The 26,284-nt window shown below is 43.1% G+C and overlaps 1 protein-coding gene across 3 annotated transcripts in view; it reads right to left on the bottom strand.

Annotated features, from left to right (window-relative positions):
• The window catches only part of CHRNB3 (cholinergic receptor nicotinic beta 3 subunit), an 85,230-nt gene that overhangs the window by 6,845 nt on the left and 52,101 nt on the right, over positions 1 to 26,284 (bottom strand). For all 3 annotated transcript variants that reach the window (XM_073542278.1, XM_073542290.1, XM_073542300.1), the window contains 3 exons: positions 25,873 to 25,917; positions 18,171 to 18,280; positions 5,397 to 6,279 (listed from right to left, as the gene is read on the bottom strand). In XM_073542278.1, coding sequence (XP_073398379.1) covers positions 5,397 to 6,279; positions 18,171 to 18,280; positions 25,873 to 25,917 — 1,038 coding nt within the window. The remainder of the gene's footprint in view (positions 1 to 5,396; positions 6,280 to 18,170; positions 18,281 to 25,872; positions 25,918 to 26,284) is intronic.

The following is a 26,284-nucleotide window of genomic DNA, read 5'->3' as shown; positions in this document are numbered from 1 at the left end:
TCCTGGAATAAAAAAGTAAAAAAATATTGCAAAAATTGCATGAAGGTAGTAATAATAGTAATAATAAGGGTATTTAGTTAACATAATTTTGATCAAAATAATGTAGAAGCCATCCCGCCACGTCACGGCAACCCTTGTGGGACAGTCCTAACTCTTGTATTTAAAACCTTTCCACTTGTCAAGTGACGTAAATGTGAACAAGGACAGAGGGACTGAACCACCAGTAATAGTATAGGCCAGACAGGATGGATTTTCCAACTCAGAAACAGGGCGGTCACACCCTTATATGCACAGAATGCACAATGAAACAAATGAGAAACTGGGTCTGAGCAGAAAAAGTAAATTAATGTGCATGCAAAATGTAATTGCATATGAACACATGACCTTTACACAGAGAAAACCAAAAGCAAAACACAAAACAAATATCCTGGAATAAAAAAGTAAAAAAATATTGCAAAAATTGCATGAAGGTAGTAATAATAGTAATAATAAGGGTATTTAGTTAACATAATTTTGATCAAAATAATGTAGAAGCCATCCCGCCACGTCACGGCAACCCTTGTGGGACAGTCCTAACTCTTGTATTTAAAACCTTTCCACTTGTCAAGTGACGTAAATGTGAACAAGGACAGAGGGACTGAACCACCAGTAATAGTATAGGCCAGACAGGATTCTGAGTTGGAAAATCCATCCTGTCTGGCCTATACTATTACTGGTGGTTCAGTCCCTCTGTCCTTGTTCACATTTACGTCACTTGACAAGTGGAAAGGTTTTAAATACAAGAGTTAGGACTGTCCCACAAGGGTTGCCGTGACGTGGCGGGATGGCTTCTACATTATTTTGATCAAAATTATGTTAACTAAATACCCTTATTATTACTATTATTACTACCTTCATGCAATTTTTGCAATATTTTTTTACTTTTTTATTCCAGGATATTTGTTTTGTGTTTTGCTTTTGGTTTTCTCTGTGTAAAGGTCATGTGTTCATATGCAATTACATTTTGCATGCACATTAATTTACTTTTTCTGCTCAGACCCAGTTTCTCATTTGTTTCATTGTGCATTCTGTGCATATAAGGGTGTGACCGCCCTGTTTCTGAGTTGGAAAATCCATCCTGTCTGGCCTATACTATTACTGGTGGTTCAGTCCCTCTGTCCTTGTTCACATTTACGTCACTTGACAAGTGGAAAGGTTTTAAATACAAGAGTTAGGACTGTCCCACAAGGGTTGCCGTGACGTGGCGGGATGGCTTCTACATTATTTTGATCAAAATTATGTTAACTAAATACCCTTATTATTACTATTATTACTACCTTCATGCAATTTTTGCAATATTTTTTTACTTTTTTATTCCAGGATATTTGTTTTGTGTTTTGCTTTTGGTTTTCTCTGTGTAAAGGTCATGTGTTCATATGCAATTACATTTTGCATGCACATTAATTTACTTTTTCTGCTCAGACCCAGTTTCTCATTTGTTTCATTGTGCATTCTGTGCATATAAGGGTGTGACCGCCCTGTTTCTGAGTTGGAAAATCCATCCTGTCTGGCCTATACTATTACTGGTGGTTCAGTCCCTCTGTCCTTGTTCACATTTACGTCACTTGACAAGTGGAAAGGTTTTAAATACAAGAGTTAGGACTGTCCCACAAGGGTTGCCGTGACGTGGCGGGATGGCTTCTACATTATTTTGATCAAAATTATGTTAACTAAATACCCTTATTATTACTATTATTACTACCTTCATGCAATTTTTGCAATATTTTTTTACTTTTTTATTCCAGGATATTTGTTTTGTGTTTTGCTTTTGGTTTTTTCAGCTACTGTATAAGCAAATTTTCTTTTCATGTTAAATACTGTATGCGCACCCCCATAACTGTCACTGAATTCACCATGTACTCCAAAGCTTTTTACAGTGAAAAAAAAAAAAGTTGTGATTCTCATAGACCTTTAAAGGGGTTGTCAAGATTTAGGATTGTGACGTCTGCAGTCACACAGAGTGACTGCAGATTTTTCATTTTAGACCGGACAACCCCTTTAATGAACCAGGCGCATCCGATATCAAGTGTTGGGAGCTGGCGTACATTTCTAGAGTAAGTTATGTCACTTTAGTGGGATAGCATATGATGAATTAGCCAGGCAGGTGTCACCATGCCCCATTCCGCTCCTGCTACCCCCATATTGCCATAGCTGGCCAGGACTGGCGTGTAAATGCCAAAAGTCGCAATATTTTTGCACGATTGTCATGTTGCACAAAAATATTGCGACTTAAGCTGTTTATTGCATATCTCTCAATGAATTGCCCCCTTTGGGTTTCCATTCTTCGTTCAAGAGCACCGCTTACTGTCAGTGAACAGAAACATTAGGCGATGTGCACACATTGCGGATTGGGCTGTGGATTTTTCCGCGCAGATTAGGCAAAATCCACAGGTAAATCCGTAGGTCAAAAGACCTGCGGTTTACCTGCGGATTAGCCTGCGGTTTAGCCCTGCGGTTTCACACCTCTACAATGTTAAAGGTGTGAAACCGCTGCGGATTCCGCACAAACAATTGACATGCTGCGGATTGTAACCCATTGGCAGCAAATCCGCGCGGAAAAAACCGCAGTGTGGGCACAGCGGATTTTAAAACCCATAGGCTAACATGGTACTGTACCATGTCTGCGGAACTGCTGCGGATCCGCAGGGCCAAAACCGCAGCGTGTGCACATAGCCTTATAGCAGCCATTCAAGGAATTACAAAGAAGTCACGATCATGTCCAAATGACTCAGTGGCTAATCTTATTAATAGTGTCAGAGCTCCCTCGTCTAACAAACACAGCACCTGTGCCTTTTGATGGATGACAGAATATTTCCTGCCAATGGCAGCAAGCAGATGTCTTGAAAATTATTAGAATGTTAAATCTTCGATTACAAAAAAATTAAGACAATTCTTTTAGGTGATGCTCACATATTCAGTATTTGATGAGTTTTTTACCTCAGTATCTGTAAGCCAAAACCAGAAGTGGAACAGTCAGAGGAAAAGTAAAATAGAAACCTGTCACCACTTCTGTATTTGTCACCCACTCCTGGTTTTGGCTTACAGATACTGAGGTAAAATACTGACCACTCCTTCATGACATATGATGTAAACTTACCTTATATGTTGTGTTCCTGCCTTTGGTGCAGGCTCACATGCAGAGCCTGCATCTTTCTCCACACATGATGGCTAATTTAAAGGCAATCTGCAAGCATCTTTTTGGCATGTAATCTGAGAACAGCATGATATAGCGGTTAAAACACTGAGTTCAACGCTGTATCACATGTCCAGTTGTGTGTTGCTGTTTACTTAGACTGGAGGTTTAATCACCTGGTGATTAACATTGTTGTGACTAACAGACATTGACTTACAAGTTCTACTCCGCCCTCTTCTGTGATAAGCACCTCACTGTCTATAGATATGTTCGCAGGAAGCCTGGTATGAGCAGGGGCAGCTTTCTTTGCGCTGCTGTATTGTTAAACCTAAAAACTCAGTAAATTAAGTGATACATCATTGGATTCAGGGTCTCTTTGCCTACATCAGGCTGCTCTCAGATGGTGTAGCAAAAACCTGCTGACAGATTCCCTTTAATCAGCCATTATGTGCCTTTAACAGCCACAGGTGCAGCTGAGCTGGTTGGTGCACCAGGGACGTGATCACAGGGTGCCGATGGGTTGTCATGACAACCGGGGGGTCTGCTGTAGACCCTCATTCTTTTTCATTACCATCCTCCTGTGAAAGCAGCCTGTAGCTTGCTTTCATAGGAGATTGTGATTTTAGCAAAACCTAGCAGTGCTGATACACTGCTATGCATAGTATAAGTGATTGGATGACTGAAGCTTTAAAATACAATAAAAAGTGAAAAAAAGTTTTTAAAAATCTGAAAAAAATAAAACAAACCACAAAACTTCAAATCACCCGCCTTTTGCTAAATTACCGTATATACTTGTGTATAAGCCTAGATTTTCAGCACTTTTTTTTTGCTGAAAACGCCCCCCTCAGCTTATACACAAGTCATTGTCCAGAAAGCCAGCGGGGGAGGGGTAGCGGTGGAGCAGCGGCAGGAGCCGGCGGCTGTGACATCATACTCCCCCTACTTACGCCATCGCTGAACATCACTGCATCTACGTTGTCCCGGTGCGGCAGCTCTTCTCCTGTGCAGAGTGGTCACATGGTACCGCTCATTAAGGTAATGAATATGCACTAATCTCCACTCCCATAGGCGTGGAGCGCATATTCATTACCTTAATGAGCGGTACCACGTGACCGCTGAGCACAGGAAAAGCTGCCGCTCCGGGACAACGGAGATGCAGGAGTGTGCAGCAATGGAACGAGGAGGACGGGGGGAGCTGAGCCATGCATACAAGGATGGGATGCGGGAGCCCAGCCATGCATATAACGATGGGCGGAGGGAGCCGAACCATGCATACAAGATGGAATGGAGGAGGGAGCCATGCATACAATGAGGGGGTCGGGGGAGGCCTGCATACAACAGGGGGAGCCAAACATAGCAGGACAGGATAGGGGGAGCCATACATAACAGGACAGGGATGAGGGGGCAATGCATACCTAGTTTATACTCAAGTCAATAAGCTTACCCAATTTTCAGTGGCAAAATTAGGTGCCTCGGCTTATACTCGGGTCGGCTTATACTCGAGTATATATGGTAAAAATAAAACAATGAAAAAAAAAATAAAAAAATTACTCATATTTGGTATCGTTGTGTTCGTAAAAATTAGATGTATCAAAAAATAAAGTAAATTTTTCCGATCTGTAAACGGTGTAAAGAGAGTAAAAATAATTGCCCAAATTACGTTTTTTGGCCACTCAAACATTGCAATAAAATACAATAAGAGACAATAAAAACACTGTATCTACCACAAAATGGTATCAGTAAGAACATCAGCATATCCTGAAAAATGAAAATGTTATGGGTTTCAGAAAAGGTCACAAAAGCAAAAAAAATGTACCAAATTTTCCAAAATGTTTTTCACCACTTAAATAAAAAAAAGTACATGTTTGGTATCTGCGTACTTGTACTGACCTGGAGAATCATATTTCCTGGTCAGTTTTACCATATAGTGAATATGTTAAATAAAATAAACCCAAAAAACAATTGTGAAATTGCACTTTTTTTGCAATTTCTACCAACCTGGAATTTTTTTTCCTGTTTTCTAGTACACTAAATGGTAGGATGAATGGTGACATTCAAAAGTACATCTCATGCCACATAAAACAAACCCCATACGGCTATGGGGATGGAAACGGGGAGGAAAAAAACAAAACCGAAAATGGCCATGTAATGAAGGGGTTAAAGTTCAAGTCAGTCTCACTGTGTTATTTTACATGAATTATAGTCCACCTTGCTGTACACTTGCCTGTCTAATGAAATGTTCCTTTTTGACATGAGTTGAAATATATTTAATAGAATCGGATGCCTTTTCCAGGAAAGCAATTAGGATCCTTTCTCCATCACTTGCTTGGATGTGTTTTCTTTTCCCGGATATTTTAGCTTTGGCAGCTGGGGCAGTACTTTCTGATTCCAAAAAGGAGAAACGATCGACATGCCCCTTCATACACAACAGTCTTGGAAGCTTCTGCAAGAAAAGTCCTTTTACCCATGGGGCCATTGGATGATACGTCGCAGAGGACCGGTGGTGGACATTAATAACAAACACAGTTACAATTATAGACAATGTTACGAAGATCATGATAAATAAGAGATATTCTCCTATCAAAGGAATGACCTTAGAGGAGGAAGGAATGATCTCTTCAATAACAAGAAGAAAAACCGTAAGTGACACTAGGACAGACGTGGAAAGGGACAATTTTTCTCCTTCATCGGAAGGAAGGTAGAACACAAGGACAGTTAGGAAAGACAGTCCCAAACAAGGGACGATAAGGAACAATGTATAAAATAGTGGCAACCGCCTCAATACGAAAGAATATGTGATGTATGGATACGAGTACAGCCCATCCTTCCTCATCCCTTTCAGACCAGTGGCATTTAAAATATCCCACTCTCCATTATCAAAGAAGTCCTTTCTGTCCACATTTGCATCTAGAAGAATAAGATCGACCATGTTCCCATCATAGGTCCACGATCCAAATTTCATTGAGCAGTTCTGGCGATCAAATGGGAAAAAAGTGACATCCATGGTGCAGGAACTTTTATAGCTTGCAGGTGGAGTCCATGTTACTGTCCCATCATATTTTATTATTGCTTTTGTCATTAGAGATCCCTCAAAACGTCCATCTGCACTGAAAAAGAAGAGTCAAAATAGTAAATGAACCATGTAATGTAATGCAGAGGCCTTCAAAGTGTTAAAGGAAAGCACAAAATACTGTACTATACAATCAAGTACAAATAAGATTCTGACACAAAAGAGGTTGTCACAAGGTGCAGCCTTAGGAGCTCACCTCTCTCTGCCCTCAGGCTTCCTGCTTCATCGGGGTCAGGGCGCTCCTGAGGATTGACAGCTCAGACCAGCGGCAAAGTTGCAAAAGGTAACTTTACCTCGGCAGAACAGCAGAAGTGTCCGGGCACTGCGGCTGTCTGGATCCTGCAATCCATCCAGCTTCAGAGCGGAGCATTTCATGCGTAGAGCCTAGTAGCGCTGCATGCTCCTTTTCTAGGTAACCAGCCAAAGACTGCAGGGTGGTCGGTAACCCAGACAATTAGCTGTGTGCTATAAATTGAAAATCCCTCCGTTCTTGAGAATGAAGAACATTTTTAAGAAGGAGGTAAACTGCAATGGTGCTTGTTTTTACAAGCACTTTGTATTTTTACACATTTCTGAACTTAAGACAGCTGCTTTAACTTCATACCTACCACTCCAGGCACTTTTTCACCTTGCTGTCATATGTATGCACATGAGAACTTAAAACCTGCAATTTTCATCAGTTTTCCCCTATATAGGCTCTGTCTCTAATGTTCTCATAGTGGTGACTTTAGAATTGAGCCCTCATACTCAGGAGTTAAACGATTGCAGTCGCAAGGGTCACAATAGCAACCAGGCCCGTGCGGGTAGGAGGCCTACTGACACCAGCGCAAACTTCAGCTGCATGTGTGTTGTCTGACGCCCATTCAGCTGAAATGTATTCCAAGGCAGAAACCCATCTGCCATCTGGTCAGGTCCTTGAGCGGCAATACACGCTGACAGCTAATCAAAGGTTAGCAGCTGACATCGACGTGCATGAACTGGGGGCGCATGGCAGTGACATCATGTGCTCCCGTCGCTTGTACACTGAATTCAGTTGCCGGCTTCAGAAGAGGACACAGCGGGGGAGTTGAAGGAAGATGAGCATAATTATTTTTTTCTGTGTAACAAAAGAGAAGTGCATACATGTCCATTATAAAAAAAATATATATATTTTACTAAGTAAAAGGTGCTGAAAATATTAAAAACAAATAATTAAAAACTCGGAAAAGGTGCTGAAAATGGAGGAACATGGGAAATAATGCTCTGTAATGTAAATAATAACATCAATTTATGTTACCATACCGGAAATAAATAAAGAGGCAATATGAAAAAGACAGTGATCAAAATAAAATTATTTATTGACTACACAAACCAAACAAGAAAGTATTAAAAACAATTCAAAGGCATAATGAGCTATGCCAATACACAGGACCCAAAGGCTGTAATATTTTAGGCCAAATCCTAAATCTGTAAGATGGGTCAGGAAACAAAAAGTCCATAAAGTCCCAAAAATGCACTTTCACTTCCTAGAGATGCAGGCCAAAATCAATCTAAAACATGTATGCAAGCACAGGAAAAAATAGATTGTATATTAGACATACAGGAGGTAAATGAAATGCACTAAACAGAGGATGCATCAAAAATGTAAGACAGGCTAAACACAATTAGCATAATAACAAAAACAGTGCATGTGCAAAAAATTCAAATGCATGCAATATAATACATATCTACTAATAACCTGTGATGTAACCTGCCTGTCTTGCCATTTGCTGCTGGCACAATAGTGGAGAGGACAAGAAAGGACGTGAAGACTAAAAAATGACCCATACCAAAGAACAGATAAGGATACAGCAATCCCCATGCGTATCGCCGCTCAGGAGGCAGCTTCATCAGAGGAGATGTTGTGAATGAATGGTCTGTTCAGTCATATATACAGATGCTTCTCACAAAATTAGAATATCATCAAAAAATTAACTTACTTCATTTCCTCAATACAAAAAGTGAAACCCATATATTAGATAGTCATTACAAACAGAGTGATCCATTTCAAGTGTTAATGTTGATGATTATGGCTTACAGCCAGTTAAAACTCCAAAGTCATTATCTCAGTAAATTAGAATAATTTACAAAAAACACCTGCAAAGGCTTCCTAAGAATTTAAAAAACTCTTGAACACTTGAACTTTTTGATGATATTCTAATTTCGTGAGAGGCACCTGTATATCTAGATGTAGCAATTACCGGAATTGGTGACAGCCGAACGGTGGCACGCCGAACACCACAGAGCCAGAGCAGTGTGCAGCCGCGCACTGGAAGCAGAGGAAGCGGAAACGCCGTGGAAAACAATCTGCGTTCCGGATGTGGTTGCCAAGAAAAGCGCAGACGCATAAAAAGTCTATCGAGGGGTTTGTAAGATCCGGTTAGTGCGCACCGGAAGTGGAGGAGACAAGTTTACTGCCTTTTTCATGTTGCCTTTCTCTTTTTATATTTTCTGTGCTTTTTGCATTATGTGTCATGTAGATCCCTTGGCTATTTAAAGGGTGGTGCCCTCTTTTCTCAGTCTTCAGTATTACAAAACCAGGGCAATTCATATAATGGGAAACATGCAGCTATGGTGTTACAGTATGGGGAGAGTGCATCTAGTCATGCTAACCTATAAATCCTGCAGTTAAACCTAATAGCTACAGTATGATCAATATGCGTTATACTGTAATCAATTTATGACAGCAGATACTTAACATTTACCTGCCACCGGATGTCAGATTGTAGTGATGGGGTGAATTAGCACCATGTCCCTCTGCCCCGACGTGCGTTTCACCAAGCTTCTTCAGGGCAGAGAGACGAGGTACTAATTCAACCCATCACTACAATCGACATCCCTCAATTTTCAGCACCTTTTCTGAGTTATTAATTATTTGTTTTATATTACTTAATAAAATATATTTTTTAGTATGGACATGTATTCACTTCTCTTCTGTTACTGAGCAACACCTGGTAAGGGCTTGGTTATAGTACATACTGTGGTGTAATGACCACTGGGTCCGCTAGGGGGTGCTGTGTGGGTGTCCCAGGACAGACGGATAGCCATGTCCAGAGTGGTAACAGGAGCAGGGTACTAAAGGATCGTTATGTATCCCAAGTGGGTGGCCTTGGGATGAAGGCTTGATAATGTGCTGATCAGCAGAGCTGATCTTTCGTGCCAATGTGTTAGGGAGAAGCCTTCAGGTGATTGGTGAGACGGGTGGGATCAATCACCTACAAACCCACCTAGGGGTGGGTGTCTAGAATGCCATAGTAAAGTATATGTGTATGAATGCTTGAAGGACCTGTGATGAGGTCATAGCCATGTGATCTGGTGGGCGTGGCTATGGACAATATAAGGTGGCCAGGGTAGGTCACATCAGTGAATGCTTGGACCTGGTTGTTCCGTATGGAAGGTCTCGTCTGGGCTGATGTGAGACCCACTGAGGAAGATGTGTTTGCCTTCCTGAATGCAGGTGGAGACGTGTGTGAGAATTCCCTGGAGGGAATGAACGTCTGCGCTGAGAAGCAGCTATGAGGTAATCCGGACACGGGATATAACTATGAGGCTAGAGAGCCTGTGTGCTGGACACTGCACAACCTGTGTGACCACAGGATTAACAGAGTGAAGGTTTTTCATGGACGCTATGCTGTTTATATGAACTTTATGTTCCTGTTGATGGTTTATGCTGAATAATAAACCGCATGGACTGAGTTATGTTTCAGAAACCCGTGCCGGACCTGGTCATTTGGCTGCCTAGTGAGTATCCCCTACCTGAATGACAAGCGCTACCTAACAATTGGTGGAGAATGCTATGGGCAGTGTTGTAGCCTTGTTGCTAGGGGCAATGGACGAGGACTGCAAAATTCGGTTGCTAAGGGCAACGGTTCCAACAGCACATGTTGAGGGCTGGCGGTCTTGAAAGCCGTGTGATATGCTGACCGGAGTCATTGGAAGAGACTTATAGGACACCTCTGCGGTAGAGGGTTCAGAGAACCTGCATGGCCAGTAGGTGATGGTCATGAAAGTCGTGTGGTATGCTGACCGGGGTCAGAGAAAGAGACTCTGGATTGAAATAGGGTGCCTCTGTGGATAAGAGAACCTGTGTGGCTGACACAGGTAACAGACAGGTGTCCGTGTTGTACTGATCGGGGTCAGTGAGAAAGACTGTGTACCTGGAGGGTTCAGTGTGCAAGGTCCTAGAGGGTCAGTGTTGGGAGGTTCTGGGAGAAGAATCGGATCCCTGGAGCACATGCTATGACCTTGGACCTGGTGAGGCGTGAGTGTTGGACAGTCTCAGGCGGAGACGGATGTCCTGAATAGCACCCACTAAGCCCCTGGACCTGGTGAGGCCAGTGTGTTGGGAAACTCTGGGAGGAGGGTCGGCTCCCTGAATAGCACCCGATGCACCCTGTGTGTTGGACGGTCTCGGGAGGAGACGGACGTCCTGAATTGCACACAGACAGGATACGTGAGTTTTGTGTTGTGTTTTTTTTTTTATTTTCCCTCTCAAGTCAGCTTGTGGTGGCTCAGTGGGGTCAAGAAGGTGACAATCGGCTTGCTATAACTCGGCGGGGTTATGAAGGTCACAAGCGACTTGCTGTAACTCGGCGGAGTTACGAGGGTGACACCAACAGCTGTGTGTGAGCGGCAGCCGGAGGTGTCGGTGAACGGTGACAGCAGGAGCTGTGGCAGTGCCATCAGGAGCTGGTGTATCGTAAAAGACATAAACTGTTTTGGTGTGAACTGTGGTCTAAGGAGACCTGTAGAAAGTACATCGGGAAATCCCAAAAGGGATAGTAACTCAGAGAGGGGTGGAGTCCCGGAGGGGGGCGGTGACCCAAATCGGGGTGGTAACCCAAAAAGGGTGGAGTCCCAGAGGGGGACGGCAACCCAATCGGGGTGGTCAAGAAAAGGGCCATGTTTCCAGAAGGGGCAGTACTGGTTACCTCAGTGGACATGTCTGAGGAACCGCAGTGTGAGTGTATGACTTTTTCAGAATGTGGGACATTCTTTCCTGATAACGACGAGCCACAGGTGTATACCGTGATGTTGTATCGGGAAGGAATCTCGGGACAGTTGGACTCAAAGAGTCAGGTGACTCTGACAGGAACTCCTCTCATTTTCTGTCTGACCGAGAGAAAGGTCCAAGTTCGCTGTAAGCATGGGGTCACTGTGAACTATGCGGTAGACAGAGTAATGTTTGAGGGGTCCAAAAGCGTTGAGTGCCAACGTGGCGGTATACCTCCAGATTTAGTGTATGCCTTTGAGAGGGGCCGGGACTTAGGTTGTTTGATGATGTATGGCAGGATGATGGAGACATTTCTACTGCTGGACTAGCAGACGTTGAGACGGTGACACTTGCTAAAGTGGACAGGTCTGATATAGAAGTGACCGGAAGAAGGGATACATCTGCCCAACTTACGGACCTGACGTCTTGTGACATGCTGGATAGTGGGCTGGGAGATGAGACAACTGGAGCGGACACATGGTCAGAGGGTAACTGGAGTGTTCACTTGGATGATCGGGGTGACTGTGGCTGTGAGAGAGAAAGGGAGCACAGACTAGAAGAGCTAGAGAAGGAAGTCTCCGAGCTCAAAGGTCACCTGGCAACGTGGCAAGGTCTGAATAAGTCCCTCAGAGAAGAGGTACGAGTACTAACAGAAACGGTAAGAGGTCTTCTGTGGGGGAAGAACTGGGACGAAGGCTTACAGAGGCCAGGCCCAAGTGGTGAACAGAGTGAAGATAAGAAGAAACTGAGAAGTATGGACGCAGAGATGATCCAGATGCAGGAGGAGCTTGCTGCTGCAGAGCATGCTAAGAGGCAAGCACAGCAGGAAAGAGATGAACTGGCTGATGTAATTGCCAACAACAGTGGTAAAGATGCTCTGGCGTTGGAAGAAAAGAGGCGTTTAGAGTCTCACATTGCTCAGCTTGAAGAAGAAGTGGAGGAAGAACAAGGCAACGTTAAGTTAGCCAATGACAGGCTGAGAAAGGCCACAATTCAGGTTGACCAGATGAATGCTGATCTAAAGACGGAATGTAGTAATGCTCAGAAGAACGAGAATGCCCGTCAGCAGTTAGATCTCCAGAATAAGGAGTTAAAAGCAAAGGTTGCATAACTGGAGGAACAGCTGAAGGCTGAAACTAAAGAGCGACAATCTGCAAGCAAACAAGTATGTCGTGCTGAGAAAAATCTGAAGGATGTACTAATGCAAATGAATGATGAAAGGCGTAATTCTGAGCAGTACAAATGCCAGGCGGAGGAAAATAATGTTCGTCTGAAACAGCTGAAGCGCCAGGTGGAAGAAGCAGAGAAAGAGGCTCAACATGCCAATGTGTTGCACCGTAGATTACAGTGTGAACTGGAGGATGCTACAGAAACAGCACATGCAATGAACCGTGAGGTTAATGCACTGGAAAGTGAACTTAGACATAGTGATGTGTCATTTGTTACCAGATGCATAGACAGAAAAGGAGGTGACGGAGCGCATTGGAGTGTGATGACTAAACAGTGTCTGATGACGCAGACAGACTGTGACTGGAGGGCCAAAGATCAAGGCCGATATTCTGACCGCTGGGGGTGGGGGAGGCCTAACGTAGAGATGAGGCCATATGACAGAAAAAACAGACGGAGACGGTTCTCTCGACCTGTTGGGCAAGGTGACATGGGTGCCCGGTCTCGAGATCCCGGGGTGATGCTTTGTGTTCAACCCCACAAGCTTGAACAGAGGGGGGACGTATGTGGTGTAGTGACCACTGTGTCCCCTAGAGGGTGCTGTGTGGGTGTCCCAGGACGGACAGATAGCCATGTCCAGAGTGGTAACAGGAGCAGGGTGCTAAAGGATCGTTATGTATCCCAAGGTGGGTGGCTTTGGGATGAAGGTTTGATTATGTGCTGATCAGCAGAGCTGATCTTTCGTGCCAATGTGTTAGGGAGAAGCCTTCAGGTGATTGGTGAGACGGGTGGGATCAATCACCTACAAACCCACCTAGGGGCGGGTGTCTAGAATTCCCTAGTAAAGTATATGTGTATGAATGCTTGAAGGACCTGTGATGAGGTCATAGCCATGTGATCTGGTGAGCGTGACTACGGACCATAGAAGGTGGCCAGGGTAGGTCACATGAGTGAATGCTTGGACCCGGTTGGTCCATATGGAAGGTCTCGTCTGGGCTGACATGAGACCGACTGAGGAAGATGTGTTTGCATTCCTGAATGCACGTGGAGACGTGTGTGAGAGTTCCCTGGAGGTAATGAACGTCTGCACTGAGAAGCAGCTATATGAGGTAATCCGGACACAGGGGATATAACTATGAGGCTAGAGAGCCTGTGTGCTGGACATTGCACAACCTGTGTAACCAGAGGGTTAACAGAGTGAAGCTCTGTCATGGACACTATGCTGTTTATATGAACTTTATGTAGCTGTTGATGGTCTATGCTGAATAATAAACTGCATGGACTGAGTTATGTTTGAGAAACCCGTGCCGCACCTGGTTATTTGGCTGCCTAGCGAGTATCCCCTACCTGAAATGCAAGCACTACCTTACAATAAACTGCCGTGTAGAAGTTTAGGGTCACTTAGAAATTTCTTTATTTTTGAAAGAAAAACACACTTTTTCCAATGAAGCTAACAATAAATAATTCAGAAATACACTCTATACATTGTTAATGTGGTAAATGACTATTCTAGCTGCAAACGTCTGGTTTGTAATGCAATATGTTCATAGGTGTATAGAGGCCCATTCCCAACAACCATCACTCCAGTGTTCTTATGGTACTTTGTGTTTGCTAACTGTGTAAGAAGGCTAATGGATGGTTTGAATACCCTTGAAAACCCTTGTGCAAGTATGTTAGCACAGCTGAAAACAGTTTGGCTGATTAGAGAAGCTATAAACCTGACCTTCCTTTGAGCTAGTTGAGAACCTGGAGCATTACATTTGTTGAATCCATTAAACTCTCAAAATGGCCAGAAAAAAGGAACTTTCATGTGAAACTCGAAAGTCTATTCTTGTTCTTAGAAATGTAGGCTATTCCATGTGAGAAATTGCCAAAAAACTGAAGATTTCCTACAATGGTGTGTACTACTCCCTTCAGAGGGGAGCACAAACAGACTCTAACCAGAGTAGAAAGAGAAGTGGGAGGCCCCACTGCACAACTGAGCAACAAGACAAGTACATTAGAGTTTGTAGTTTGAGAAATCGACACCTCACAGGTCATCAACTGGCAGCTTCATTAAACAGTACAAGCAAAACGCCAGTGTCAAGGTCTACAGTGAAGAGGCGACTCTAGGATGCTGGCCTTCAGGGCAGAGTGGCAAAGAAAAAGCCATATCTGAGACTGGCTAATAAAAGGAAAAGATTAATTTGGGCAAAAGAACACATTGGACAGAGGAAGATTGGAAAAAAGTGTTATGGACAGACGAATCCAAGTTTGAGGTGTTTGGATCACACAGAAGAACATTTGTGAGATGCAGAACAACTGAAAAGATGCTGGAAGAGTGCCTAACACCATCTGTCAAGCATGGTGGAGGTAATGTGATGGTCTGGGGTTGTTTGGTGCTGGTAAAGTGGGAGATTTGGACGAGGTAAAAGGGATTTTGAATAAGGAAGGCTATCACTCCATTTTGCAACGCCATGCCATACCCTGTGGACAGCGCATGATTGGAGCCAATTTCATCCTACAACATGACAATGACCCAAAGCACACCTCCATATTATGCAAGAACTATTTAGGGAAGAAGCAGGCAGCTGGTATTCTATCTGTAATAGAGTAACCAGCGCAGTCACCAGATCTCAAACCCATTGAGCTTTTGTGAGAGCAGCTTGACCGTATGGTATGCAGAAAGTGCCCTTCAAGCCAAACCAACTTGTGGAAGGGGCATCCTGAAGCATGGGGTGAAATTTCTCCAGATTACCTAAGCAAATTAACTGATAGAATGCCAAAGGTCTGCAATGCTGCAAAGTCATCCACAAGCTTTCCCCTCCCTATATCTCTGAACTAATTTCCCAATATCTTCCCTCACATAATCTCCGATCCTCCCAAGACCTCCTTCTCTCCTCCACACTTATTCGTTCCAATCCTCACACAACCGCCTCCAAGATTTCTCCCGAATATCCCCTATCCTCTGGAATTCCATGCCTCAACACATCCACCACCCTCGCATCCTTCAAACGGAACCTGAAAACCCATCTTTTCAGGAAAGCTTACAGTCTGCAATAACCATCGCCAGAGCTGCTGCATCCCCGACCTTCTGTCTCTTCCCCACTATCCCGTAGAATGTAAGTCCGCAAGGACTGGGTCCTCTCCCCTCTGTACCAGTCTCTCATTGTAAATTTGTTTACTGTTAACAATATCTGTAATTTGTATGTAGCCCCCCTTCTCATGTACAGCACCATGGAATTAATGGCGCTATATATATAAATAAATATAAAATTAATAAAAAAAATGCTGTAATTGCTGCAAAGGGAGCATTCTTTGACGAAAGCAAAGTTTGAAGGAGAAAATTATTATTTCAAATAAAAGTCATTTTTTCGAACCTTGTCAATGCCTGGACTAGATATTAAATTCATTTGGCAACTCATTTGATTAATAAAGTATGAGTTTTCATGGAAAACACAAAATTGTCTGGGTGACCCCAAAATTTGAAACGGTAGTGTAGGTATTGAAGTGGTTTCCTCATGAGGTTTTTTTAATATAAGGATTTTTTTGTGATAAATATTTTTTTCTATAGAAATGAGGGAGAATCGGGGACATATACCATTTATCCCCCAATCTTGTATATATATCTATACTAGGGTGGGGGATATATATGAGGATGGGGGATATATATCAGGATGGGGTATATAAGTACCAAGATAGAGCCCAGGATAAGGGACATATATACCAGGATGGGGGCTATATACCAGGATGTGGCCAGGAAGGGGAACATATACAGTATACCAGGATGAAGGACATATATATATTTATACCAGGGTGGGGACCACGATTAGGAACATACATACCAGGATGGAAGACACATACAGTCATTGCTGAAAGTGTTGGCACACTTGAAATTATTCCAGAAAATTAAGTATTTCTCCCAGAAAATTATTGCAATTACACATGATTTGTTATGCACATGTTTATTTCCTTTGTGTGTGTTGGAAAAAAAACAAAAAACATGAGAAAAAAGGCAAATTGGACATAATTTCACACAAAACCCCCAAAATGGTCTGGACAAAATAGTTGGCACCCTTAACTTAATATTTAGTTGCACACCCTTTGGAATAAATAACTGCAATCAATCACTTCCTATATCCAACAACAAGCTTCATATAACTCTTAACTGGAATTCTGGAGCACTCTTCTTTTGTAAACTGCTCCAGGCCTCTCATATTTGAAAGGAGTCTTCTCCCTACAGCAATTTTAAGATCTCTCCACAGGTGTTCAATGGGATGTAGATCCAGACTCATTACTGGCCACTTCAGAACTCTCCAGTAGTTTGTTTCCATCCATTTCTTGGTGCTTGTTAAAGTATGTTTGGGGTGAGTGTCCTTCTCGAAGACCCATGACGTAGGATACAAACCTAGCTTTCTGACTCTGGGCACTATATTGCATCCCAAAATACTTTGGTAATCTTTAGAGTTCATGATGCCTTGCACACAGTCAAGGCACCCAGTGCCAGAGGCAGCAAAACCACCCCAAAACATATTTTAACGTACACCATATATGACTGTAGGTACTGTGTTCTTTTCTTTGTAGGCCTCATGCTGTTTTCGGTAAGCAGTAGAATGATGTGCTTTAATAAAAAGCTCTATCTTGGTTTCATCTATCCACAGGACGCTTTCACAGAAGGAGATTGGCTTACTGACGTACATTTTGGCAAACTGCAGTCTAGCTTTTTATGTCTTTGTGTCAGCAGTGGGGTCCTCTTGGGTCTCCTGCCATAGGGTTTCATTTCATTTCATTCAAATGTCGACTGATAGTTCGTGCTGACATTGATAAACCCTGAGCCTGCAGGACAGTTTGAATTTCTTTGGAATTTTATTGAGGTCGCTTATCAACTATCCATACTGTCCTTCATTGCAGTCTTTCATCAATTTTTCTTTGACGTCGATTTCAGGGAGATTAGCTACAGTGCCATGGCTTGTAAACTTCTTGATTATGTTGCGCATTGGGACAAAGGAACATCAAGAGCTCTGGAGAAGGACTTGTTACCTTGAGATTGGTGATATTTTTCAACAATTTTGGTTCTCAAGTCCTCAGACAGTTCTCTTCTCCTCTTTCTATTCTCCATGCTCTTTCTATCTGATTTCAGGTGTGATTTTCATATTACCCCACCTGTTACTTGCCACAGATGAGTTTGAAAGAGCATCACGTTTGAAACAAAGTTGATTACCCACATTTTTGGAAAGGTGCCAACAATTTTATCTGGCCTATTTATGTTTTTTTGTGTACAATTTGCTTTTTTTTCTCTGGTTTTTGTATTGTTCCAATACATACAAAGGAAACAATCATGTGTACAACAAACATGTGTAATTTCAATAATTTTCCGGGAGAAACACTTCATTTTCTGGAATAATTTCAAGGGCTCCAACACTTTCGCTATGGCTGTATATATTCCAGGATGGGGCCAGGATAATGGACATAAATACCAAGATGCAGGGTATATATAACTACCAGGATGAGGGGGGTCTAAATCTTTCACTGGGCCCCATCAGACTCTAGTTACGCCAATGCTCATACTGATCCTTTTCACTGTCCCCATAGATATACATTATATCCCTGTACTTCATAGTGATTACTAGTTCTGCTATGATGGGAGAGACAAATTCTTAGTAGAGAACACATGACACTAATAAAATCAAGAGATATTGAGCCATGTCTCTTGCTTCCTTTACCCTTGGTACCCTGAATATGACACATGATTTGATGTATATTCTTCTTACTTTTCAAACAGGACAATATCAGGAAGCCACAAAGATTCCGAAGGTACTCGGATGTAATTAATTCCCCCATAGTCTTTAGGATTCCATCGCAATTTTAAATCCATCCATTCCTATGGCAAAGACAAAAGTAATAATCGTGGGCAACACAATGCAAAATAGTAATGTCATCCTTGATACAACTTCTGAATGAGCAGAATATGCTTCTAATAATTTGTATGTAAATGAAAAATAAAATCACTAGTTGCTTCCTTAATCTAATCGAGGGTATCTGATATCTGGAGTCTGGTTGGTAGATCCAGTAGTTTGTATCAGTTCCATATTTATGTAGTTTTATTTTTTGGTCTTTAAAGCGGTAATCCAGTTCTCAAAAATTCATGGCATCTCCTTAAAGGCGTTTTCCACTTTTAGAAAACTGAACCCAATACCTAAAAAATAGTAAAAAAAAATTGAAATAGTATTCACCCTGCCCTGGTCCAGTGTCAGTTCCTTCGCTAGCATTCCTGTGTCTCTTTTGGCTGCAGCGGTGATGTCACAACTTCAGTCCACATCACCGCTGCAGCCAGTCACTGAGCTTAAAGTGACATCACTTGAAAAAAATCGCTTGTTTTTTTCATTTGAAAAAGGTGCATAAATGGAAATAAAAAATGTTTTATCTTATCTTGGTCCTGTGGATTCTTCATTACATCAGCCCAGCTGATGTCCAAATTGGTCTACTCGCTCTTTGTTTCTGGGGCTGGGGTTCACTTTTCAAAAGTTTAAACCCCCTTTAAAGTCTGCAAGGATCTGATCCTCTTCAAGAAAATGTTATAACACTGCAATTCTAAGCCAAGTCACCACTAAAAGAATATTGTTGTGAAGTACAAGGCGTTGTAATTATTGTTGCTTATAAAATGCCAAGTAGTACGATATTCTGTAAAAAAAAATGTGCCCCTTTATTTATTCCCTTTTTAAATATTTGCCACGTTTATAGTTCTAGGTATCAAAAAAATCAATACACGAGAACAGCAATTTGTGTAAGACCATATTCACACATTCAGTCTTTGGTGAGTTTATTACCTCAGTATGTGTAAGCCAAAACCAGGAGTGGAACAGTCAGAGGAAAAGTATAATAGAAACACGTCACCACTTCTGGATTTATCACCCACTCCTGGCTTGGGCTTAGAAATACTGATGTAAAATACTGACCATACTGACCAAAGACTGAATGTGTGAACATAACCTAAATCTAAAATACAGTTTTTAAATGGTCATATAATTTACTGGAGGAAATAAGTTAGATAATGTTTGGTTCACTCTAAAGTTTGAAGTTTTTCTGTTTTCAAATGGGTTATGGTCTGGGGTTTGTCCACAGGGCTAGAGAGGAGCTTGAGATCAGTGTAACACAGGATACAGCCTGTATAAATGGAAGAAATTTATTTTTTTCTCCCCATCGTAGAAACTGTGCTGGTTCCATCATGCTATAGGCAAGGCCTGCAGTATTAAAGGGAATCTGTCAGCAGGCTTTTGCTATGTATTCTATAACTTTGTATGTAACCCCTTCTCATGTACAGCACCATGGACTTAATGGTGCTATATAAATAATGATAATACTCTGAGGACATCATGAGGTAAAGGCTGAGACACTGATTTCAGTGATGTGTCACTTATTAGGCTATGTGCTGTTGTTTCAATCATTGCTTTATCAGCAGGAGATTATCACTGCTACTAGTAGTCCATGTACCTCCTAGTCCAACCCCGCCCCCAGCACTGATAAGCAGCTCATTGTCAATAAACAATGTACACAGAAAGCTGTGGTGTGGGTGGGGTCACCTTTCGAATCTCTGCTAATCTACAGTAGAGAAAACTCTGATTGTGTCACAACTGCTGAACCCAGTAAACTAAGTGATACATCTGTAACATGGCACAGGGCGGTAGCTGTGGGCGAGGTACTCATCTTCTACACCCCAGCAAGCTACAGAAAAACAGGATCCTGAATTGATGTGTGTGTGCAGTCGTGTCTCCGCACTTTGAGCAGCGCCAGACCCCTTTGACCCCACGATAAGGAAACCATACCAAGTTGGAAAACAAAGTCCTTTTTACTGACAACCTAACTAATACAGTGGGTATGGAAAGTATTCAGACCCCTTTAATTTTTTCCCTCGTGGTTTCATTGCAGCAATTTGGTAAATTCAAAAAAATTTCATTTTTCTTCTTGCCACGACAGCACCCACATGAGAGAGGGGCCCCGCCCATAGGAACAGGAAACCTACAGATAAATATGGGTGACTCCCCTCACCTCCTCAGTTGGTTTCCTGTTCTTTTGGGAACCTGCAGGTTAAAGAAGTACTTGGGCCAAATTGGAGCCACCTGTGTGGTCTCCGTGGAAACGGCAGGGTCTGTGGCTCCAGGCTCAGGGTCCAGGAGAGGTCTCCCTGGCTCACGAAGAACATGGTGTGGTCAGGAACAGGCCGGCACTCATCCAGTCATCCAAGGGAGCATGGTGCGAGCATCAGCCGCCCGGCTCCTCCATCGGGCCGTACTTCCGGGTTTCGGCCCCTGCGAATGCGCAGTGGCCATTCAGCATTCCTCAACCGGAAGTGCATGGTATTCACTTCCGGGGGTCCGGGGAGGCGTATTCCAGTATGGAGAGTGGATGGTGGTCTGTATTTATAAGACCTGGCGGCCTCCTGCTGCTGGTGTGCCCACAAGATATATTCTCCAGGGGAATCCAAGGTGCACCCACAAGTGGTGGAAGTGCAGATACACAGCAATCCTAAGAACAGCAGTGGGAGCTCCTGAGATGGCAACTCCACTGATAAGAATATATGGAGTAAGAGACCTGAGCTGTACCTCCGCCTCCAGAACTGATACAACATTGACAAGCTTCACTGGGTGATTGTTACATGACTCTGCCTACTAAGCTGATTTCCCTTTCTTTCTGTGTACCTCCCTTCCAGGCTAAGAAAGCTAAAAAATCCAAACACAAAGAATGTGCCTTGTGCGCGCAGCCCCTTCCTGACACCTACATTAAAAGACTGTCAGAAATGTATCAGCCAAGTTTTAGAGGAGGAATCATCTGTAAGCTCCGCTGATATACGGAGAATCATACGAGAAGAGTTCCAGTCCCTAGGACGTTCAAGCAAACCTAAGAAGCATAGGTCCAGAGCAAGAAGTGTTACCCCTGTCTCCAGTTCCACTTCTGGTAGTGACCAGACTAGGTCCTCTTGTTCTTCTGATTCGTTGTCATCTTTTGATGAGAAGGGGCAATCCTATTAACCCATAGAGAGCATTGATAACCTGGTCAAATCAGTTACAAATACCATGGGGAATCAGAGGCAAAAGAAGCCAGGTCTACGCAGGAGATCATGTTTGCAGGTCTCTCGCAAACAAAAGAGATGAGCATTCCCGATTATTCCAGCGGTGAAAGATTTGGTCAGGAGGGAGTGGGACAAGCATTATCCCTTTGATGATGATAACTTGACAATTTGGTCTAAGGTTCTCAAGGTAGAAACTGCAGTGGATTCAACTTCTAAACCTTTTGACCTACCTGTAGAGGACTCAGGGATTCTATCTGAACGTCTAGATCGCAAGGCGTGGACACTACTCAAAAGGTCATGGGAATCCTGTACTAGAGCCTTTAGACCGGCTATATCTAGCACGTGCACAGCAAGGTGAATGTTGGTTTGGGTTGGCTAGTTGGAAAAGCAGATCAAGAAAGGAGTGTCTAGAGAGAAGCTGTTGTCCTCTATTCTATTGATCAGGGGAGCTACAGCATATCTAGCTGATGCTTCTGCGGACTCCCTACGCCTGGTGGCTAGATCAGCTGATCTCGTAAATTCTGCTCGCCGTGCCTTATGGCTAAAAAGCTGGAGGGGTAATGCACAATCAAAGGCTAAGTTGTGCGCAATTCCGTGCCAGGGTGAGTTCCTGTTTGGCGAGGTGCTCGATGCAGATTCTCACCAAGGCGGGAGAGAAAGAAGAGGTTCTCTAACTAATTTGTTCCATTCTGCAGGAGGAATGGCTGCAATGAAACAAAGAGTAAAAAATTTAAAGGGGTCTGAATACTATCTGTACCCACTGTATACAGAGAATAGCAGGAAATGAGCTAGCTGTGATTTTCTGTACAATACAGAGGCACATTCCCAAAGGTTATGGACTGTGTTACAATTGGTGAAATAGAGATTACACTGTGTGCAGAATTATTAGGCAAATGAGTATTTTGATCACATCATCCTTTTTATACATGTTGTCCTACTCCAAGCTGTATAGGCTTGAAAGCCAACTGCCAATTATATAAATCAGGTGATTTGCATCTCTGTAATGAGGAGGGGTGTGGTCTAATGACATCACTACCCTATATAAGATGTGCTTAATTATTAGGCAACTTCCTTTCCTTTGACAAAATGGGTCAGAAGAGAGATTTGACGGACTCTGAAAAGTAAAAAATTGTGAGATGTCTTGCAGAGGGATTCAGAAGTTTTGAAATTGCTATCCTTTTGAAGCGTGATCACCGAACAATCAAGCGTTTCATGGCAAATATCCAACAGGGTCGCAAGAAGCGTGTTGATAAAAAAAGGCGCAAAATAACTGCCCATGAATTGAGGAAAATCAAGCGTGAAGCTGCCAAGATGCCATTTGCCACCAGTTTTGCCATATTTTAGAGCTGCAACGTTACTGGAGTATCAAAAAGCACAAGGTGTGCCATACTCAGGGACATGGCTAAGGTAAGGAAGGCTGAAAAACGACCACCTTTGAATAAGAAACATAAGATAAAATGTCAAGACTGGGCCAAGAAATATCTTAACACTGATTTTTCTAAGGTTTTATGGACTGATGAAATGAGAGTGACTCTTGATGGGCCAGATGGATGGGCCCGAGGCTGGATCATTAAAGGGCAGAGAGCTCCACTCCGACTCAGATGCCAGCAAGGTGGAGGTGGGGTACTAGTATGGGCTGGTATCATCAAAGATGAACTTGTGGGACCTTTTCGAGTTGAGGATGGAGTGAAGCTCAACTCCCAGACCTACTGCCAGTTTCTGGAATACACCTTCTTCAAGCTGTCTTACAGGAAAAGAAGTCAGTATCGTTCAAGAAAAACATGATTTTCATGCAGGACAATGTTCCATCACATGCATCCAAATACTCCACAGCGTGGCTGGCCAGTAAAGGTCTAAAAGAAGAAAAAATAATGACATGACCCCCTTGTTCACCTGATCTGAACCCCATAGAGAACCTGTGGTCCCTCATAAAATGTGAGATCTACAGAGAGGGAAAACAGTACACCTCCCGGAACAGTGTCTGGGAGGCTGTGGTGGCTGCTGCACGCAATGTTGATTGTAAACAGATCAAGCAACTGACAGAATCTATGGATGGAAGACTTTTGAGTGTCATCGTAAAGAAAGGTGGCTATATTGGTCACTGATTTTTTTGTTTTGTTTTTGAATGTCAGAAATGTTTATTTCTAAATTTTGTGTTGTTATATTGGTTTACCTGATGAAAATAAACACGTGAGATGGGTATATATTTGTTTTTTATTAAGTTGCCTAATAAATCTGCACAGTTATAGTTATCTCCACAAACAGATATCCTCCTAAGATAGCCAAATCTAAAAAAAAAAACACTCCAACTACCAAAAATATTAAGCCTTGATATCTATGAGTCTTTTGGGTTGATTGAGAACTTAGTTGATGTTCAATAATAAAAAGAATCCTCTCAAATACAACTTGCCTAATAATTCTGCACGTGGTGTCCTGTAGAACTACAGATTAAGTTGAGGATCTCCATCTTTTCCCAGTATAGCACCACACTTCAGCTACACTTCTTTAGAACCACATGAGGACACACCTCTGGCTGTCACCTTCCTCTCCGGGTGTCCTTTCTCCTTCTACTCTCTGTCATTTACTACTCAAACAGGAAATGCTAAACTGGCCCTTAATACTCCTATCCGACCATGGGCTGGCCCTATAGTTGACTCTGTGGCGCCCCTGAGGCTCAGTCGCCACAGGGGTACTGCACCTCCTCCTGAGGTGTGGTACCCCACCATCCAGGTAAGTTGGAGGCTCCTGACCACACTCCAACACCTGCATCCCACACAACACGGTAGTTCAGCAAAGCCACATTGCGGCTCCCTGCTTGGAGTGTAGCAGAGCACCTTTGGTGGCTCCCTGCTGGGAGCACGAAATGTGCTGGGAGGTGGGTGAAGTTAGAATATATAAAAGAGCGGGAGGGTTTAGGATTAGAGGTCAGTCAGTCAGTGAGTCACTCAGAGAGGAGTGAGGAGAGAAGATCCCTGGGAGACGGATGGAGCAAGGAGGTGCTGCCGCAGATCTGAGTGACCTGGGTCTGCTGGCATTGGAAAGGAAAGAAGGAGAAAGACATTGAACCGAAACCTGAGCTTCTATAAGAAGGAAAGACTAGTACGGAACGTAGGAGAAAAAGGGAACAGAGGATGTGGGTTAGAAGAGAACCCTGCGTAGAAGTTCTAAGCGCAAGGCCGGGGCCCGGTCCCCGAGGTTGTATGGACACTAATGGTTCTACAGCAGACACCGGTGGAGTAGTGGGCTGTAAATGCACTACTCCCATCTAAGACTTGGGGGCACAACAGCAACATTGATAGTGAGCCGGGACTCAGGAGTAAGGAGTCCCTGAAGCAGGCTACAGCTGTCTGCTGTACAAGTAGAGTTCTTGGGAACATCTGTCAGGAGGCACTCCAGTGTAACTCAGTACTAGGAGTGCTTCACACTTAAAGGTGCTATAAGAGGAGACGTTCAGAAAGGCACATGTTGGCGGAGTGTTGGAAGGGAGCATTCCATCTGGCCTGGAGGTTGATTGAGTCCCTGACCCAGAGGACACGGCATGGAGGCAGGCACCTATGTGTACTACAGACTGTGAGTAAAGCTTTGGAACTACAAGCCCTGGTGTCCTCCATTCATTCTTGCGCCAACGCACCCAGCACCGCTACATCTGGGTACCAGCTTCTACACCGCTTGTGCCTCTCCTCTCCCCCTACATCTACACTGCCCTGGGGCTATGGCTCCATCTGTGGGGAGCTTCACCATCTTGGCTGCAACACACCACCAGCCCCAGAGGATCTGCATGCAGCGTCGGCTCAACATCTCACTTGCCGAACACCACAGGTGGCGTCACGAACTATTCATTTATATTCCACAATTTGCAATTTCCCCTTTTTACATTGGGCGCCCAGGGCCACGGACCGGGTCACCGCTGCTGTGACACATCCCGCTGACACCGGCCCAGTACCGAGTACCCCACAGCCCTGGGAGGGCGACCCAACTCTATCACGCCTGACTAGCAGGAACTGCAGCCTCCAGGAGGATAACACATAAAATACAATACATTTTCATACATAATAACAAGGGTTTCCAGAGGGGTGCAACTTCATCCTCTCCACCCATACACATCATTGGAATCAGTATCTCTTTTCCTACATTATACTTCTCTCAGATGAGGTAGCAAAAACCTGCTGACAGATTCCTTTTAAATGAGGTATGTCAGTCTATCATCCAAGTGTCCATGTCATGAAATCACAACATACATGTCATGCATTGCCATGTGATTTCTCTGACTTCTCTTTAGTGGGATTGTGGTGTGGTTCTCAATGCCATAAAATATGAGCAGTGTGATAAAAATTGCACCCCATTTTCCCTCAGATAATTTTAGTAAATTTGGCTAAGGTCTGTATATAAGGAATTATTTCCATTACCTGTCTCAGCCACACATTTGTAGTCATCAGTTGCTTTTTTTCATCCTGCAAGAAACATGAATGAAATTCGGTGTTATTGGACCAAAAAGGTGCACAGTGTTTGCTATTAACTGTATGACATGTCCTATGCATTAAGTTGAATCCCTTAGTGTTAGAGCCAATTTGCTACTTAATAACCAAGCCAATTTTTACAATTCTGACCACTGTCATTTTATTAGGTTATAACTTTGAAATGCTTTAATGGATTAATTCTGAGAATGTTTTTTCGTGACATATTGTACTTCATGTTAGTGGTAAAATTTCTTCGATATGACTGAAATATAGCGAAAATTTTTACAATTTTGCAATTTTCAAACTTTTAGTTTTTATGCCCTTAAATCAGAGAGATATGTCACACAAAATACTTAATAAA

This window comes from Dendrobates tinctorius, unplaced genomic scaffold, assembly GCF_039654945.1.
Source record: "Dendrobates tinctorius isolate UK_male_01 unplaced genomic scaffold, ASM3965494v1 ptg000011l, whole genome shotgun sequence".
Taxonomy (NCBI): Eukaryota; Metazoa; Chordata; class Amphibia; order Anura; family Dendrobatidae; genus Dendrobates; species Dendrobates tinctorius.
The sequence above is the reverse complement of the archived record's forward strand: the minus strand, read 5'-3'. Positions and strand labels throughout refer to the sequence as shown.